Source organism: Hyla sarda, chromosome 10 (assembly GCF_029499605.1).
Source record: "Hyla sarda isolate aHylSar1 chromosome 10, aHylSar1.hap1, whole genome shotgun sequence".
NCBI lineage: Eukaryota > Metazoa > Chordata > Amphibia > Anura > Hylidae > Hyla > Hyla sarda.
In genome coordinates this window covers 94,172,917-94,193,374 of record NC_079198.1, presented here as the reverse complement: position 1 = coordinate 94,193,374, position 20,458 = coordinate 94,172,917, and the positions used below count along the sequence as shown (strand labels likewise).

General features: G+C 43.5%; 1 protein-coding gene across 3 annotated transcripts in view; it reads left to right on the top strand.

Moving 5' to 3' along the window:
- Nucleotides 1–20,458, top strand: part of TTLL10 (tubulin tyrosine ligase like 10) — a 114,932-nt gene that overhangs the window by 73,594 nt on the left and 20,880 nt on the right. For all 3 annotated transcript variants that reach the window (XM_056542669.1, XM_056542670.1, XM_056542668.1), the window contains exons 4-7: nt 8,462–8,580; nt 10,495–10,606; nt 14,159–14,244; nt 14,843–15,008. In XM_056542669.1, coding sequence (XP_056398644.1) covers nt 8,462–8,580; nt 10,495–10,606; nt 14,159–14,244; nt 14,843–15,008 — 483 coding nt within the window. The remainder of the gene's footprint in view (nt 1–8,461; nt 8,581–10,494; nt 10,607–14,158; nt 14,245–14,842; nt 15,009–20,458) is intronic.

Genomic DNA, 20,458 nt, shown 5'->3' with positions numbered 1-20,458 from the left:
AGGGGATGTGCCTATCTTGAATGGTACTTACCCAGATAAGAATGCAGATTTTTGTTAACCAACCTAATATAATCTCCAGTACATAATTATGTAGAAAGTATAAGGTTTCTCACAACAGATTTGTTTGTCCCGTATACATATTTGGTAAAAATGGGGGTACCAAAGTTCTAAGATGATATGTGGACACTTTCCAACATAGTTTATGGGAAGTAATGCATCCTAGATATCACTAGAGCTGTACGGCACTTCATGTCAGATATCATAAAAAATGTCACCTTTGTCAGACGTTCCTGGAATGGTCCTATGGCTGGCAGTTGTCATATGTGTTGTCCTATGGCTGGCTTAATGTTATATGTGTGGTGGCTCAGTACAGGAGTTGTACCCCTGTACCCTTGCTGTCCTGTCAGGCAGCCTCCATACAGTGTCCCCTGGGCCCCTTTCACCTGTTCTCCTTGTTCCTGTACTTCTAAGTCTATATTATGCTGTGTAATGTATATAAAATAGGTTATAGCTTTAAGACTAGTTATGATGTGATTAACCAGTTGTCCTGTGATTGTAACCCAGTGAGGTATCAGTGACCATGTGACCTAAGGGTGACCTATGGGACCCCTCCTAGTCTCCCCCATATAAGCCCTGGGTGGAGCTAGTTTACCCCACAGGTCAAATCAAAGCCTTGTAAGCTACAGAAGGAGTGAAGTCAGTCATAGTCTGTCATAGTCAAGTCAGTCCAAGTCATCCTGTCTCAAGTCAACGTGCCCTGCATCCAAATTTTCCAAGGCCACTAAGTCCTAGCAAGCCCTAAGGTCTCTGAAGTCACTGGTCACCTCTGTGGGCCTAGCCAAGCGTTATAGACTGTTACATCTGTCTGACTCAATAAAGCTACCGTTGTTCTGTAACTTGGCATTGGAGTCATTATTTGCCCCCGTGCCTAGCCCAGGGTCCAGCATGATTCATTCGGGTGGTGTAGAGGATAAACCACGTCCTGGCGTCACAAGGGGTTAATGTCATCTGCCCCTAGGGTAATTCCATCTGCCCGCATCACCCTCACCATATATGACTTCCTAGTATGAATAAATCACATATTAATATAACAGCAAGTGTATAACAGCAAATTTTATCACTGATGATCAGTCAAGGTGTTCCCTTCATTTGCAGTGTTCTCAATTCAATGTCCTTATAGTGAGGAAGATATACCCTGAATATTTGTATTAAAAACAGGTAAATTCTGACAAACTCCCCCCATAGCAAGTCATGTCTACCCGCCCGCCACTCATATCAAGCCACATCTCACCCACAACAAGCTACACCTCATTACATTAAATGGGTACTCCACTGCTCAGCATTTGAAACAAACTGTTCCGAACGCTGGAGCTGGCGCCGGGAGCTCGTGATGTCATAGCCCCGCCAATTCATGATGTCACGCCCCGCCCCCTCAATGCAAGTCTATGGGAGGGGGCGTGACAGCCGTCATGCTCCCTCTCATAGACTTGCATTGAGTGGTCGGGGAGTGATCCCATGAGTAGGCGGGGCTATGACATCACAAGATCCGGGCACCGGCTCCAGCGTTCGGAACAGTTTGTTCCAAACGCTGAGCAGCGGAGTGCCCCTTTAACTCACATCCTATACAAGCCAGACAGAAATCAGGTGTAGGGTACATTCACATGTACAGGATCTGCTGCATATTTTTGCTGCATATTTTGTACAGTTGATTTTGCTTCCCATTAATGTCAATGGGTAGCAAAATAAGCTCCACAAAATATGCAGCAATAATATGCAGCAGATCCTGTATGTGTGAACATACCCATACAGAACATAATAAATCTGACCACATTTTTTGAATGGTGCTCAGAACTAGAGAGCCACACTTTTTATGCTTTAACCCAATCCGGGACCCCGACTATCTGCTCAACATTCCCTATAACACCTTGACCAATGCTAAGTGAAGAAAGGAAAATGCTGAATCCCAGATGAACTCCGCAGGGTAATAAGTGATGACGTACGTTTCTATATATGTAAACCCAAGACACGCTCAGGGATTTTGTAAAGTGAACAACAAAGGTATAATTCTAGATTCTTTTGCTTGTTCACCAGGGCATATTCTTATTGGGTGAAGAGAATGATAGGCTGGAAATGTGAAGTTTTATATATTAGGATTTAATCGCTGAGCATCATTCTTGTTTACTAAGTTTCTATAATAAGATCTGGAAAATCTATAATAAGATCTGGCTATGATATTAAGTTTTGCAGTTGTATTATTTTCTTCTTTAGCTTTCACAAAAGTCTTATGTCATTGATTGATCATTAGTGTTGAGCGGCATAGGCCATATTCGAATTCGCGAATATTCGCGAATATATGGACGCATATTCGTCATATTCGCATATTCGTAATATTCTCGTTTTATTTTCGCATATGCGAATGTTCGCATGTGCGAAAATTAACATATGCGAAAATTCGTATATACAAAAATTAGTATAAGCGAAAATTCGCATATGCGAAAAGTAGCATATGCAAATTTTCGTATATGCGAAAATTTGCACACCAGTCTCACACAGTAGTATTAGAGCCTTCTTACACCACACAAGCTGGAAGCAGATAGGGGAGATCACTGTGATGTGTACTGTGAAAAAAAAAAAAAATAATATTCGTAATTACGAATATATAGCGCTATATTCGCGAATATGCGATATTCGCGAATAAAATCCGAATTGCGAATATTCGCGAGCAACACTATTGATCATATTATATAAAGGATTTTGGATAAAGGGAATGTTTATGATATATTTGCTTTCTGCTTACTTCTCCCAGACAATTTTCTAGCCTGAGGCTTGCCCGAGACTACAGTGATCAGGATATGGATTTGTCTGAAGTTCCATGGAAGTCTATGGCACTTTGGGCAAATCCATATCCTGATCACTGCAGTCTCGGGCAAGCCTTGGGCTACAAAGTTGCTGGGAGATTTAAACAAATATCCTGCTGCCCATGCATTATCAGAGTTACGCTTTAAAACTTTGTTCACATTGAAGCTTAAAGGGGTACTCTGCTGCTCAGCGTTTGGAACAAACTGTTCCGAACGCTGGAGCCGGCGTGGGGAGCTTGTAATGTCATAGCCCCGCCCCCTCAATGGTTGTCATGCCCCCTCCCATAGACTTGCATTGAGGGGGCCGGGTGTGATGTCATGAGGGCTCCAGGCTCCAGCGTTCGGAATAGTAGGTTCCAAACGCTGAGCAGCGGAGTATCCCTTTAAGCTGGCTTCTCCTCCTAACACATTTGATATGTGACCAGTGGTGTATCTTCCATAAGGCCAACAAGACCTAGGCCTCAGAAGGCCCTTTATCAGAGGAGGAGGGGGGGGGGGGGGGTGTTAGTTACAGAAAACAAAAAAACAACACTGGATGTAGCACCATGATGGTCATCCTGGAAAACTTTTACAGACCCTATCATATCATTAATGGCCATGTTGTTATAGACATATATCTAGTAGTATGTTGGATCTCCTTTGGCTCACTGTCATGTTCCCATAACCAATCCATGGCTAAATGACACTTGTGTATTGTGCTTTACCCTGCTGAAAGTGTCCTCCTGCCAAAGGGTGCCATCATGAAGAGATATACTTAGTCGGTCACTATGTTTAGATAAACTCCACTGTTCAAATGTTCACCACAGGTGTCAGAGGACCCAGGGTGTGCCCAGAAAAGTTTCTCTACACCATTACACCTCCTCCAAGAGCCTGAACTGTTGACACCTAACAGGGAGAGTTTATCGGTTCATGCTGCTTGTGTCGAATTCTGACCCTCACACTAGTGTTGCTCGCGAATATTCGAATTTTATTCGCGAATATCGCATATTCGCGAATTCACGAATATTCGCGAGTATAGCGCTATATATTCGTAATTACGAATATTCGTTTTTTTTTTTTGTTTTTTTTTCACAGTACACATCACAGTGATCACCCCTCTCTGCCTTCAGCTTGTGTGGTGTAATGAAGGCTCTAATACTACTGTGTGAGACCGGTGTGTGAATTTTCGCATATGCGAAAATGTGCATATGCAAATGTTCACATATGCAAATTTTCGCTTATGCTAATTTTTGCATATGTTAATTTTCGCATACGCAAATATTCGCATATGCGAAAATAAAACGAGATTATTACGAATATGCGAATATTCGCGAATATGACGAATATTCGTCCATATATTCGTGAATATTCGCGAATGCGAATATGGCCTGTGCTGCTCAACACTACCTCACACTTGGTACATCTGGATTTGTCTTACCAGGCAATCGTTTTCCGGTGCTTAATGATAACATTTTTGCGCTGTTAAACCTTTTCATAGGCAACAATGGCGCTTAAACTTGTCATCTGCTGTTATAGCCTATCCACACTAAGGAACCATGTGATGTGAATTCCGACACAGGTGTAACTTGTAGCTTCTGGGCTCCAATACAAAATCTGCAGCTGTGCTCTATGTGCCAATTATAATGCTGGGCACTTTTGGGGCAGATGCGCTTTCAGCCCCCCTTATGAACCAGGGCCCTGGAGCGACTGCTACCTCTGCACCCTCTATAGCTATGCCCCTGCATTCAGACATGTTAGTTAGGGCACCCTGGTTGTATTTGGCTGCAATTGCACCACTTGTTCACTAGAACACTTCTTCACATTCACTTGGATCAAATTTAACTCTTGAAAGTATTACATGAGAAAACCCAACAAAGTTGTAAGTTTCTTAAATCCTGACCCGGCTAGTCTAGAACCTATCACAGATCCTTATTCAAAGTCATTCAAATGTGGATCTATGCTGAAATAAATTTACAGAAACATACTCAATTTTATGTTGCGCTCCACAGTCACATTTCTATACAAGGAAGCTCCAATATTGAAAGGGGCAGATGTCTCCTGTAAAGTTGCCACAATAACAGTATGAATAGGAGCTGAGAGAGGAAAACAAAACCATGACTCTAAATCAGTACATAATAAGCATAAAGTATTTGCAAAGTTACTCAAATCTTTATTTACATTTGAAAAAGATAAATATGGTTAAAAATAATTTAAAAACAAATGGATTGGAGCACAAATTGTATCCCTCTCTGGTACCAATACCCTGATGGGGGGGGGGGGGGGGGTGATTTATCAAAACCTGTCCAGAGGAAAAGTTGCTGAGTTGCCCATAGCAACCAATCAGATTACTTCTTTCAAATAAATGAGGTAATCTGGGCTACTCAGACCGGACATTCTGGAAGTTGTAGTTTTACAACTGCTAGAGACACACTGTTTGGAAAACACTGACTTAAAGGAGTAGTCCCATGGAGAAAACTACCCAAAGGATAGGGGATACATTTTAGATCACGGAGGTCCAACCGCTGGAGCCCCCCGCGATCTCTTGTATGGAACCCTGGCCCTCCTCCAGAGCAACGCTTCATGACCCCCGCCCGAAGTGGGGGCCACCACGTACCCTCCATATAGCTCTATGGGAGAGCCAAAGATAGCTAGATGCTCTCCCATAGAGCTATATGGAGGGGGGCTTGATGGCCCCCGACTCGAGAGGGGGTCATGACGCGCTGCTCTAGGGGAGAGCCAGGGCTCCATACAGGAGTTCGTGGGGGGCCCCAGCAGCCGGACCCCCGTGATCTAAAACTTATCCTCTATCCTTTTGATAGGGGATATGTTTTTCTCCACAAGACTACTCCTTTAGAGTGCGTTCACATTCCATTACTAGCAGCCTGTTTCCGCTGTGGGAATCCCGCTGCGAGTTATGCTACCATTGATATAAAGGGGTCCACAGACAGTGTCAGATTTGCGGACTGTCCGTGGACCCATTCAAATGAATGGTAGCGTAACTCGCAGCGGGTTTCCCGCGGCAGGAAACTCGCTGCTAGTTGCTAGCGTGTGAACGCACCCTTAAAGGGGTACTCCGCCCCTGGCATCTTATCCCCTATCCAAAGGATAGGGGATAAGATGTTAGATCGCCGCGGTCCCGCTGCTGGGGACCCCGGGTATCGCCGCTGCGGCACCCCGCCATCATTACTGCACAGAGCGAGTTCGCTCTGTGCGTAATGACGGGCGATACAGGGGCCAGAGCAGCGTGACGTCATGGATCCGCCCCTCATGACATCCCCTTAATGCAAGTCTATGGCAGGGGGCGTGACGACCGCCACACCCCCTCCCATAGACTTGCATTGACGGGAGCGGGTCGTGAGGGGATAGGGGATAAGATGCCAGGGGCGGAGTACCCCTTTAAAGAGATTATCCAAGAATGGAAAAACATGGCTAATTTCTTCCAAAAACAGCACTGTCCCTGTCCTCAGGTTGCGTGTGGTATTACAACACCACTCCATTCACTTTAATGGATCTGAGCTGCAATACCACATGCAGCTCAGATCCAACTATGCAACTATGTTTTTCTATTTCTGGATAACTCTTAACAGCCACAACAGTGACAACTAGAGATGAGAGAAGTTACAGTAATTCGATTCGTCACGACCATCGCGGCTCGGCGGTTGCAGACTTTAGCCTACATAAATCACTTCAGCTTTCAGGTGCTCTGGTGGGCTGGAAAAGGAGAGAGTCTCCTAGGACTGTATCAACCTTTTCCAGCCCACCGGAGCACCTGAAAGCTGAACTATTTTATGCAGGCTAAAGTCAGCAACTGCCGAGCCGAGAGGTTCGTGACAAATCAAATTACTGTAACTTCGCTCATCTCTAGTGACAACCATAGTTCTTCAGTACAGTGCAAGCCAGATTCTAGTAATAGTGAGCTGAAGTGTCCTGTGACATTCAAATAGTACCTTATAATAAAGCTAGCCACAATAGCCCGACAGTATATGAAGCCAAATTCAGTGGCCAATTATTGTCGTAAACCATTGGGGTCAACATTTAATACACTGTTCAAAAAAATAAAGGGAACACTTAAACAACACAATATAACTCCAAGTCAATGACACTTCTGTGAAATCCCACTGTCCACTCAGGAAGCAACACTGATTGACAATTAATTTCACAAGCTGTTGTGCAAATGGAACAGACAACAGGTGGAAATTATAAGCAATTAGCAAGACACCCCCAATAAAGGAGTGGTTCTGCAGGTGTTGACTACAGACCACTTCTCAGTTATTATGCTTCCTTGCTGATGTTTTGGACACTTTTGAATGCTGGCGGTGCTTTCACTCTAGTGGTAGCATGAGACGGAGTCTACAACCCACACAAGTGGCTCAGGTAGTGCAGCTCATCCAGGATGGCACATCAATGCGAGCTGTGGCAAGAAGGTTTGCTGTGTCTGTCAGCGTAGTGTTCAGAGCATGGAGGCACTACCAGGAGACAGGCCAGTACATCAGGAGATGTGGGAGAGGCCGTAGAAGGGCAACGACCCAGCAGCAGGACCGCTACCTCCGCCTTTGTGCAAGGAGGAGCACTGCCAGAGCCCTGCAAAAGGACCTCCAGCAGGTGTGTCCACTTAAACAGTCAGAAACAGACTCCATGAGGGTGGTATGAGGGCCCGAGATCCACATCTGGGGGTTGTGCTTACAGCCCACACCATGAAGGACGTTTGGCATTTGCCAGAGAACACCAAGATTGGCAAATTCACCACTGGCGCCCTGTTCTCTTCACAGATGAAGGCAGGTTCACAATGAGTACATGTGACAGACATGAAGAAGTCTGGAGATGCCATGGAGAACGTTCAGCTGCTTGCAACATCCTCCAGCATGACCGGTTTGGCAGTGGGTCTGTAATGGTGTGGGGTGGCATTTCTTTGGTGGGCTGGACAGCCCTCCATGTGCTTGCCAGAGGTAGCCTGACTGTCATTAGGTACTGAGATAAGATCTTCTGACCCCTTGTGAGACCATATGCTGGTGTGGTTGGCCCTGGGTTCCTCCTAATGCAAGACAATGCTAGACCTCATGTGGCTGGAGTGTGTCAGCAGTTCCTGCAAGAAGTAGACATTGTTGCTATGGACTGGCCCACCCGTTCCCCAGACCTGAATCCGATTGAGCACATCTGGGACATCATGTCTCGCTCCATCCACCAATGCCACGTTGCACCACATACTGTCCAGGAGTTGGCGGATGCTTTAGTCCAGATCTGGGAGGACATCCCTCAGAAGACCGTCCACACCTCACCAGGAGCATGCCCAGGCATTGTAGGAAGGTTATACCGGCATGTGGAGGCCACACACACTACTGAGCCTCATTTTGACATGTTTTAAGGACATTACATCAAAGTTGGATCAGCCTGTAGTGTGGTTTTCCACTTTGATTTTGAGTGTGACTCCATATCCAGACCTCCATGGGTTGATAAATTTGATTTCCATTGATAATTTTTGTGTTATTTTGTTTTCTGCACATTCATACATTGAGCAGTGTATAAATATATATTTGTAACATAATTGTTGCAGAAGGATTTTTTGTTTTTTAACACTATGCAAAATTATTATTATTTTGAGGATAACTAATATCCTTTACTTTTAGGGTAAGTTCTTATTGTCTGAACAAAGGATGGCAACGAATCTATGACAACAAAAGGGATGACTACAAGCTGAAGTGGTGTGAGATCAAGAGTTCTGCTACATACTATGCCTTCCGAGAAGGTAATTGGTCAGTAGGCTGCACAATACAGAAGGGGTCCTCTAGCAAACATATGGTAGGGAGATTTTGTATGGAAAGATGGCTGATATGCACCATGCTGTACTGTACAGTGCTATAGGAAGCCATGCACCTTGCACCCAGCCAAGAGAGAAAGACAGGGAAATATGTGCCTCAACTTTGACATTGCAACACTATGAAGGAAAAGTTGTGGAATTGACAGACATGTTAGATAATATACAAAACATCTTAATTTATTATATATGGAATATTGGCATACCCAGAAATGGATGCACTTATTCCCCAAGGCATGCTATCAATGAGGTTACTAATGTTATCTGAAGAATGTTCGGCCACACTGAATCGCACACAAATGACATTACAAAAGTGCTCGATGATTGTTCAGTGAAATTCCGTTTTTCTTCTGTTTCTTCTCCCCTACGCTATTTTCTCTATCATCCTGACTTTCCTTCTGGTCTAATGTCTACAATGGTACAGGAGTGGGGCTCACGGGGTTGTTTTGTTGGGCTGACGTTGTGGACTCTCTCTTACATTCTTTCCTGTCTTTTGAGGAGTTGCAGACTCGCTGGGAGCTCCCCTCGTCTGAGAGTCTTCATTACATGCAGTTGCGGCATTTTATGTTAACTACATTGGGCTCTGTAGTGGTCTCCTTACCTACTGGGTTCGAGAGATTGTGCTGTGGTGGACCTCAGACGAGGGGCCTACTCTCTGATATCTATTCTTTACTACTCCAGCCCCCTGAGGGTGTCCCGGTGTCGCATGGTTACATAGGCTGCTGGGAGACTGCTCTTAATACTACCATATCCCTCCCTCAGTAGAAGGTTATCTGGGACCGAGCCTCCAAGTTCTCCATATGTACTGCTTATAAAGAAACCCAATATAAGCTGCTCATGGGTTGGTATCACACTCCGGAGTTGTTGAATAGGCTGAATAAACCCAGACATCCCCCCTCAGGGCTGGCACTGTGGAATTGGGTTGGGTATGGTCCTTCATATATTCTGGTCCTGTTCTCTCATAGGGACTTACTGGAATATGGTTCAGAGGCTAGTGCATGAAGTTCTGGGTAAATTGGTTCCTCTGAATCCCCTAATCTAGCTTCTACATCTCTCTCACCTTACTTTAGCTAAACATCCATTTAAACTCTTCATGCATATGGTTTTAGCCACTTTGGAATTCCTAACGGCCTCCTTGAATAACTCTACCCCTCATTTCCTGTCGGTCTGGGAACCCTGGGATTGTTTCTCTGATCTTCTGATCTTCTGATCCTGATCTTCTGCCTTTTTCTTCTCCTCCTTTTCTTATCTTTTCTCCCCTCCTTTTCCCTAATCCTCCTTGTGTTGTTGTTTAGTGTTTGTCCTTGTGCGTCCCCCCCCCCCCCCCCTTTTTTATGTTTTCCCCCTTCCCGTGTTTGTGGTCAGTAAGGCCTTATTTTTTGTTCCTTTTCTGGTGCATTACGGTCAGCGGATGACTGTGTATTCAAATTTTATTGATTGTCGCTTACATTTTTGTGTTATGCTCTTGAGGCTCATGATTCAAGTGGATTGTTCTGCTACCTTGCTAGACAGTTTTGGCCTTCTTTGTTGTTTGTTTTTACTTGTTATTATGCTGAAATATTCCTGGGCCTCGGCCATTGTAATGTTCTTTTCTGCTGTTTATGCTTGGATTTGTATACATGAAAAATCTTTAATAAAAAATACAGTTTGAAAAGTTCTCGATGAGAGACAAGTAGACTCTGCAGGCCGTGATAGCAGGTTTTGGCCATGCACGCTGCTCACAGTAGCATAAACAACATCCAATATGGCATTGCTGTGTTAAAAATGGTTCCTGGGACACTTTGGAGAAGTTTGGCTCTTATAATGAATTTGCTTGTTTATTATGTATTTCCATGTTTTTGCCAGGTGAACAACTGCTATACCAGATACCCAACAATAAAGTGCTCACCACCAAGATTGGGCTGGTAAACAGCCTGAGAGAATATGAAAGGGTCATGCAGAAAATCAACAAAGCCAGGTAAGGAATAAAGTACAGCTACACATGAATATAATATAATAATAATAATAGTAATAATTAATGAAAATAATTATTATTGTTATTATGAATATTTTATTATACTAATTTCCCTAATACTATAGTATTATTTGATGAATATGAAGGCTGGTGCTATGTGAAAGACTGGACTAATGAACCTACACAATGGGAAAGTTATTAATACTAGTGTTGAGCGGCATAGGCCATATTCGAATTCGCGATATTTCGCGAATATATGGACGAATATTCGTCATATATTCGCTAAATTCGCATATTTGTAATATTCGCGGTTTATTTTCGTATATGCGAAAATTCGCGTATGCGAAAATTAGCATATGCAAAAATTAGCATAAACCTAAATTAGCATAAGTGAAATTTGCAAATGCGAAACTTAGCATATGCAAATTTTCGCATATGCGAAACTTCGCACGCCAGTCTCACACAGTAGTATTAGAGCCTTCTTTGCACCACACAAGCTGGAAGCAGAGAGGGATGATCACTGTGATGTTTACTGTGAAAAAAAATAAAATGAAAAAAAAAAACCGAATATTCGTAATTACAAATATATAGTGCTATATTCGCGAATATTCGCGAATTTGCGAATATGCGATATTCGCGAATAAAATTTGCATTGCGAATATTCGCGAGCAACACTAATTAATATCATTATGATAGATCTTTCCAGGTATACAACTGTCAAGTAAGAATTGGGGAAGTCTTGGAAATCCTCAATAAATGATTTATTGAGATTCTGAAGCCCCAATTGTTGTAATGCATTTACATGTGGCAGAAAAATGGAGCAGGGGCTTTATATAAATGGCATTTAACTCCAACACCATATTCATCTTTCAGCAATGCCTCTGCCTTCCGAGCATTGCGGGCATCAATCAGGCCCAACCACTGGAAGTGGGAGCACCAGGTCAATTCAGGTAGCGGGAGATTTTAATGGGTAGCTCACTCACAAGTTGAGTTGCCCGTTATTGTGGAATCTATTCTTCACTATCGTGCTTACCGTATGCTATTCTGCTACCTCCCCTGGCTTTTTGCTCATGACCTAACCCTGCCTTTGCCAGCTGAATTTGTACTGTGTCACCCTCTAGGTTTGACCTATTGCTTGTTCTGACCTTACTGTGGTTCTATTTTGTGCTGCACTGCCTTCTTGGTTTCTGACTTTCTAGCTTGGCCTAGGTTAACCCCTTGTCTTCTGATTTTGTACCTTTTGTGTGTTGCTGACTTGGCCTGTCTGACCATTCTTAAAGGGTTATTTCAGGAAAAAACTTTATTTTTATATCAACTGGCTCCGGAAAATCTTAATCCTTCCAGTAGTTATCAGCAGCTGAAGTTGAGTTGTTCTTTTCTTTCTGACAACAGTGCTCTCTTCTGACACCTCTGCTTGTCTCAGGAACTGTCCGAAACATTAGAGGTTTGCTATGAGGATTTGCTCCAACTCTGGACAGTTCCTGTGGTTCCTGAGGTGTCAGCAGAGAGCACTGTTGTCAGACAGAAAAGAACAACTCAACTTCAGCAGCTGATAACTACTGGAAGGATTAATATTTTTTAATAGAAGTAACTTACAAATCTGTTCAACTTTATGGAGCCAGTTGATATAAAAAAAAGTTTTTCCTGGAATACCCCTTTAATGCCCCGTACACTTAGAGAAGTGTAGGGACCATTGCCAACTTGGGGGACACTATTTAGGGTGAGCAGTATTCTATATTGTTCCCTTCCCTGAATGCAACATCACTATTGTAGTTATGTCATTTTGGGAAATCTATGACTTTTTAGAATATCCAAGCAATGTTGTCCTCCAGTGGGCAGGGCCAGTTTTAGACTTAATGTGGCATTGGGCAAAATTAAAAGTTGGGCCCCAAAAGCCAAACAAGTCAGTTACCTTTATTTAATTCAGGATATAGCATGCCAAGAGTGGTGCAAGTTTATTAACCTCTTAAGGACGCAGGTTGTATGCCCTGCGCCCGCTTCCCTGCTATGACGCGGGCTATCAGCCTCCAGGACCCATGTCTAATGCCGTACATCACCGATTGCGGTGATGCCCAGCATTAACCCCTTAGACATGGGGATCAAAGATGATCGCCGCGTCTATCGTGAAAGTAAAAACGTTCCCGGCAGCTAAGTGGGGCTGTTCAAGACCGCCGCAGTAAAATTGGCTGGATCAGCAGGGCGCAGATAACACTGATCTATGCTATGGCACAGCATTGAACAGTGTATGCAGTCAGAAGATTGCATGTAATAGTCCACTTTGAAGACTTAAAAATGGTGTAACAAAAAAAAAAAGTGAATAAATGTGATTTAACCCCTTCCCTAATAAAAGTTTGAATCACCCCCTTTTTCCATAAAAAAAAAAAAAATATATGTAAACAAAAATAAACATAAACATATGTGGTAGTGCCAAGTGCGTAAATGTCCGTACTATAAAAATATAATGTTATTTAAACCACACGATCATTTATGTATATGTAAAAAAAATGGGAAACACTGATAACGATATATATCTATCTCAAATGTTAGCGCCATGAGATTTTGCCACCGCTGCGATATTTGCTGCACTGGGGTTGGGCCTTAGGTAGGCCTAGTGACAGATAGTGACAGATGCACCATTGTATATCACATATATTATAAAATCTATACATATACACATGCATACATACAACACATACCTACTCAATCACACATATTTCATACATGTGTATATCCATATATGCATTACACACACATACAGCACACTATACACAAATACATGTAACAGATAAACTGTTTACATCACACATGTACATCTACAGATTACATCTACTTCCTTTATTGAATGCTGGCTGGGTGCATTAAATACTTCAGGAGCTGCTAGATATTCATGCCTCCTGGGGCCTGCAGACTAACTTCTTCATCATCAGCTGACAGGCAGCTAAACAGTGCAACATCTAACAGCAGCAGGAGAAGGAGGAGGGGGGGGTGTGTTAAAGGAGCCTCTCACTGCCAGCACTATGTAAATGAACTCTGCAGCGAGGCCCAATCCTGGATGCTGCAGGGCTACACTGCTTCCCCCAGCTACAAACACAATAGCAGCCGCAGGGGGCCCTCTGGAGGACAGGAGCCCTGGGCAGTTGCCCAGTTTGCCATGCCTTAATGCAGGCCCTGCCAGTGGGTCCCATTAGTTAACATAAACCAAATAACTTTGCAACTTCTTGGGCTTCTTCCCAACATCAGTATTTCCTGTATGTAGATCCCTAAGGATGAGCCACATGTCAGGTAATTAATGTAAATAAACATTTCAACATGGAGAATGCTACACAATTCAAACATAAAGTTAATGTTTTTTCATTTATTCAGAGTATAACTCAAACAGCAACTTCATGAGAGTACTTCCTTTGATAGACTATTGTATCTAAAACCAAGTGCAGCAAACCACCAGCTTGGAGTCTCAGGAGACAAGAAACTGAATAACTGTTATGTAACTGTATTTAGTAACTAAAAAAAGCTAAAAGAATAAAATAAGCTGTTATTATTTGATTTTCCTAACAGGGTGCTGAAAATGGCAGATTTTTTCCCAGATACTGTCCGCTTAGATATGAGGGATGAAGCAGAAGTATTCTTTTCTACGTATGAAGGTAAATAAGAGCATTACAATACTAAATATTCAGAAAGCAATATTTCTCTATGTATGAGTTGATTGTCTACATAATTAATTACAGCTACATAAATACATTGATAAGATTAAAAAAAGGGGAGATTCCATAAAGTTCAGCCTTCACCCTACTCTGTTTATCTGACAAATATTGTACGAGCAGGAAAAGAAGGCAAAGAGACACAGAATTCTATAGAAAAATAGAGAAGCCTAGATGCAGTCAGAATGGGCCTCTTCCCTTCCTGGGCCACTGTGGTCCAGGCCCTTGATACCTCCATGACCATCAGGATGATTGGAGTTATGGCACATAGCCCCGTCATCCTGATGGTCATGGAGTTATCACGGGCTGAACCTCCACTGATCACTCTTTGATGGTCTTATTGCCTCTGTACAATTATTGTACACATCATTGTATATATAATGATTTTCTTTCCTTATGAAGTTTCTAGATTATACGTTTGTTATGTGGAATCTTCTTTTGAATATTTTATCAAATTGGTGAAACCAATTCTGTTATGTACATTTCAATGTAAGGATTTGCTGTATCAGTAACTTTATTTCTATATTGCATTTTTATTCAGATGGACAAACATGGATCTGCAAACCCACTGGCTTGAATCAGGGACGAGGTATCTATTTGTTGATAAACCAAGAACAGATCCTTGCCCTCCGATGCCAAATGCTTAGTATAACGGAAGATTTAAAAAAACCTCCATCAAAAGGTCCACAGGCCCGAATAGTGCAAAGGTGAGCTAGGGACATTTGTTACAGGGGTTTTCTAGGACTTAGTGATTGACAGCCTATCCTCAGGAGAGGCTATCAATGTCAAATTGGCGGGGGTCCAACTCCTGGCACCCTCACCAATTAGTTGTTCAACAGAGCTGTGAAACCTTGATGCATCTAGTTAATCAAGCCAAAAGCCCTATTTCTGTTCATTGTGTAGTGGTCTAGTAGCTGTATTACTGTTGCTTAGCTAAGGCTTCTAGCGCCATTCACTTAATACATCCTTGTGCCAGGGCTATGCTGAACACTCATCTCCATCGATATAATATAGTTGGACTTTCATGATAGGGAATCAAACATTAATTCCTTAAAAAAACTATTTGAAGTTCTTAAGAATTTATGAAAAGTAGCAAACATTTCGCATATAAAACACATTGGAGTTTAATTGGCCTAATAAAATACTACAAATTCCACTAATGGGCCTAGGCATTGGCACAATAAATTACCTTTAAGTGGTATTTGGTGGGGTTTTCGGCCGCTGGGACCTCCCACGATCTCCAGGCCGGCACTGCGGCCTTGTGGTCAAGGAAGCCTGGGGCTTCCGTGATGTCAAGCCACATCCACTCCATCCATGTCCCCTAGACATGAATGAAGGGGGCCTGGCGGCTGTTATCGCCAGTTGCTCAGTGCACCGGATGACTAGGGTACTGCGGCAGAGATCGCAGGGGTCCCCATCGGCTGAACCCCCGCTATCAGACATGTTATTCCCTATCCTTTGGATAGGGGATAACATGTCTAGCAACAGAGTACCCCTTTATAGGTCCAGCAGAGGACAACCCTATTTGCCACAAAGGTTGTTTTTAAATGGATGAGTCACAAATAACCTACTAGACTTTAATGATATGGCTTGTGTGTACAATACATGGCTATGTAATTACATTTGATGTAAAATAATGGTTCATGATCTTTTCAATATTTGGCTGTATGATTAAAATACAGATGTATTGTTGGCATGCTACATCTGTCTCAAAGCATACTATGCTAGCAGTGTACCATGCCATACCGAAAAAAGCAGAGATACCTGTCTGGTAGACATTTGCATACTTTCCACGGTGCTCTATGCTCTAAAGGAGACGAGACTCTGGCTCATGGCTGCATCTGGTAAGGCCTGAGGTTTCCTGTTGAAGAGCAGAAGGTCTTCAGGTGCTGCATTATCCCTGTGAATATTTGCTCCTGAGCAGTAAATATCATGCCTCACCTGATACAACCACAGGCCCAGCTTAGAAGTAAGTTGCAATACATAAAGCATAACCAAGGTACTGCTCAATAGTGGCAATGATTCCTTGGGTCGGGTGCAGAGTGCCTAGCCCATTGAATTTACTAACAGTAATCTGGCGATTGCATAGGGCATCTCAAGAAAAGATTGTGTAAGTGACTGGTGATGTGTGTGCATTTCCAATGACATACATAGCACTTTGCAAAGTGCGTGAAGCTGCGCAAGCGTGCTACAGCCCCAACATGATAGCTACATCTGCGAATGTATACATATCTCTGTCTAATGTTGGCTACTACAGCCAACACCATGCATGTATTGTCATGGGAAAAAAAAAATATATTGTCATCTTGCTGGACTCCTGTAGAAGACCTTGTCCATTAAAAGAAAGAAAAGATGAACGTAGTGGCAATTTTACTTATATTATACTTATATCAGGGATGTCTCCGATAACTGCAAAATTACCCTGGAGATGTTCATATGTATCCAACCTTCAGAAAGAACCAGGGGTTGAAATAAAATCTCTGTAGGTGCTGTTGATACCTGTAAAGGCTCTGAAAAGCTTTTGAAATGGTCTTGCATGTATTCTTACACATGAGACTTAACTCTCTTCTGGCAGAAAGATTTGTGGTAATGGCGGGGTGTGTGGTGCAGGGTAGATGTTGTTACCCTAGGGGCAGATGGTATTAACCTCTTGTGTTTGTGATGCCAGGGTGTGGTTTAGCCTTAACCACCCGAAGGCATACCGCTGGATCCTGGGCTAGACAAGGGGGCAATGGAGACACTGACGCCAAGTTACGGACAACGGTAGCTTTACTGAGGGTAGACAGGTGTTACAGTCTATGCAGTACAGCCAGGGCCTAAGGAGGTGACCATTGACACAGAGACCTCACAGGTTTGCTGGGACTTGTAGTAGACAGAACAATTTAATGCAGGCCACGCTGGATAGTCAGAAGACTTGACTTGACTGACAGGACTGTGACTTTAGCTTACTGTGTACTTGACTTGTGGCTGCATGACTTGACTTGAGACTGCAGGACTTGACTTAAGGTCTCCAATGTTCTGGACACACACTCAGACGACTTTACTACACTGGACCTCAGGAACAAGAGCAGAGCTCAAAGAGAGAGAGGCTAGCTCTACCCGGGGTTTATAAGGGGGAGACTATCAGGGAGCCCATAGGTCACCGGGTCAGCTGGTCACTAGTACCTCCTGGGTAACAATCACATGGTACATTTATTAAAGTCACAACCACACATTAAAATGCGTAACATCTTTACATAGGGGAAAACAACTGAAGGGGGCCCTGGGGACACTGAGGGACACTGCCTTCCTCTGGATCAACTCAGTAGGGACTCATTTGGGTTATAGGTTGAACTTGATGAACTCTGGTCTTTTTTCAACCTTATGAACTATGTAACTGCCTGACAGGGCAGGAGAGTACGGGGAAACACCATCCTGTACTGGGCCACTACAAGCTCTGGAAGCTCTGTATGAGAGGAAATATATCTACATAAAAAGAGGTTCTCAGCACCACTTCATATGTACTCTGATAAATTCTCATACTGGGCCTCCAGCATTGAGCTGCGATCTGCTGTAGCAATAACAGAAGAGGGTTAGATGTACTGTATACACACCAATACAACTGTAGAGGTTTATGTTAGAGCCCTGCATTGGCATTGGTATCCCATGGGACCCACCCCAAAACATGCAGGCCCGGGCGGTCCGGAGGCTACAGTGGGCAGGAGCAGGCGGTCAGGTGCTATGCCTGTGGGTCCAGCAAATCCCATACTGCCGCAGCCGGGGTGCCAACAAAAAGGGAAAGATATCTAGCGCCAACCAAAGAAATAATATATATATATATATATATTTTTTTTAATTTCCCACCCCAACCTGCACACCTGTGACTCACGGCACCACAGGGGGGGATGTGAAGTCAGGGTATGTATTGAATGTGCCTGTACACACAGTCTCCCCCTACGGAGCCATGAGTGAAGTGCAGGCCGGGAAGGGGATGCTACTCCGGAACCACAGCTCAACTTCAGGTACCCCAGTCCCCTCTGTCACTCCTGTCTTCACCACTGTTCCCCCCATTCAGCCCTATCTCACCCCTGTTTCCCCCATTCAGACCTCTCTCACCCCTGTTCCCCCCATTCAGCCCTCTCTCACCCCTGTTCCCTCCATTCAGCCCTCCTACACCCCTGCTATACACATGGGGGTATGGCAGAGCATTGCACCCTATTTTTTGTATTGCGCTAGGGTGCAATACTCTCACCATGGGTTTAGCAATGTAAAATGTTGGCGGGATTGGGCACAGATATGAGCAGGAGCGGGCGGGATTGGACAAAGATATTGCGGGAGCGGGCATGAGTGGAAAGAACAACCTGCGGGAGCGGATGGGAATGAACAGAAATTCACCCGGAGCAGGCAGGAGTGGGATTAAAAAACAGTCCTGCGCAGGGCTTTAGTTTATGGTGCATGTTTTTTTTGACTTTTATGGCATTGCTTTAGTGCAACTTAAATAGTCATCCTTGGATTATTTTTACTCTGCTGAAAAACATTTACAGCAACCTCTGAACAGAACACATCTTTTCTCTGCTACAGTGATGGCCCCTATAATACATGTTACCATTTGTTTCCCATTGCTTAGGAGATAAGATGTTTGATTGTGGGAAGTACAGCCACTGGGACCCCCACGATCTCTAGCGTTCCGAACATTTATGGTTTGGGCGGCCATAGTCGTAAAGTCACACCACAGCTCCTCCATTCATGTCTATGGGAGGGGGTGTGACGGCTGTGATTGCTAGTCACACTCCCTCACATGAATGGAGGAGGGGTGGCGTGAAGATCGCGCGTGGTTGGGTTGGGGTGTACCGGGGATAAGATTTTTAGGGGCGGAGTACCCCTTTAATCCCCAAGGCTCTACAGACATCAGTCTTTGGTATTCTTGGAATCTTAATCTATTTTACATTTGGCAGAAGAGCCATAGGAAACCAATGGACCTAGGACTCTTAAGGCTAATGCTTAAGACATGTCTATTCTGTCTGCGGAGTCTGCACGAAAATGCATTGTCATTTATAAGAGGGCGCATTTCTGAGTGGTCCTAGCGCTGGCATGATCTGCCAGTGGAATGTCCGCACGGAAATTTTCCATGTGGTCATTTACCCGTGTGAACATAGCCTAATAGTAATATGGATCCCAGCTCCTCTGTTGCCTCAAAAATGATCCAGTGACTAGAGGAAGCCATTCTTATAATTTTCTCATAGTTTTACCCAAAGAGACTTAACCTTTATCATAATCCATTTTTTATTCTTGACTGCAGCATTGCTGTAACCAAAGCAGAGTCTAGTTTGCTCAAGAGATTTGCTTTCTGTTGTAAAGAGCGCTTGTAAGCTCATCCACATCAGCTGCTTCTCACGTCAGGCATATATGCATTTCCAAAGCCTTACAATCTATGTTACAATATAAACAGAATATACAATGCAGTCCCAGATCTGTCTCCCAATGTACCATGTTGACTTAATATGATGGAAAAAGTAGCAGTGCATTGTGGGGAAGTGACCACTCTAAACTTCTCCTGTCCCCTTCCTATAATGGCACTCTATGGATGTTGGAAAACACAAACTAGATGGAAGTGTTCCTTAAAGGGGTATTCCAGGCAAAAACTTTTTTTTAATATATCAACTGGCTTCGGAAAGTTAAACAGATTTGTAAATAACTTCTATTAAAAAATCTTAATCCTTCCAATAGTTATTAGCTTCTGAAGTTTTCTGTCTAACTGCTCAATGATGATGTCACGTCCCGGGAGCTGTGCATGATGGGAGAATATCCCCATAGGAACTGCACAGCTCCCGGGACGTGACATCATCATTGAGCAGTTAGACAGAAAACCACAACTCAACTTCAGAAGCTAATAACTATTGGAAGGATTAAGATTTTTTAATAGAAGTAATTAACAAATCTGTTTAACTTTCTGGAGCCAGTTGATCTATAAAAAAAAGTTTTGGCCTGGAATACCCCTTTAAAAGGGTATTCTGGCCAAAGACATCTTATTTCCTATCCAAAGGATAAGGGATAAGATGTCTGATCTATGTTTCTGGGACTGGAGATGTGACTTCACGCCACGCCCCTTCCATTCATGTCTATGAGAGGCGGCGTGATGCCACCTCCCATAGACATGAATGGAGGGGGTGTGGCGTGA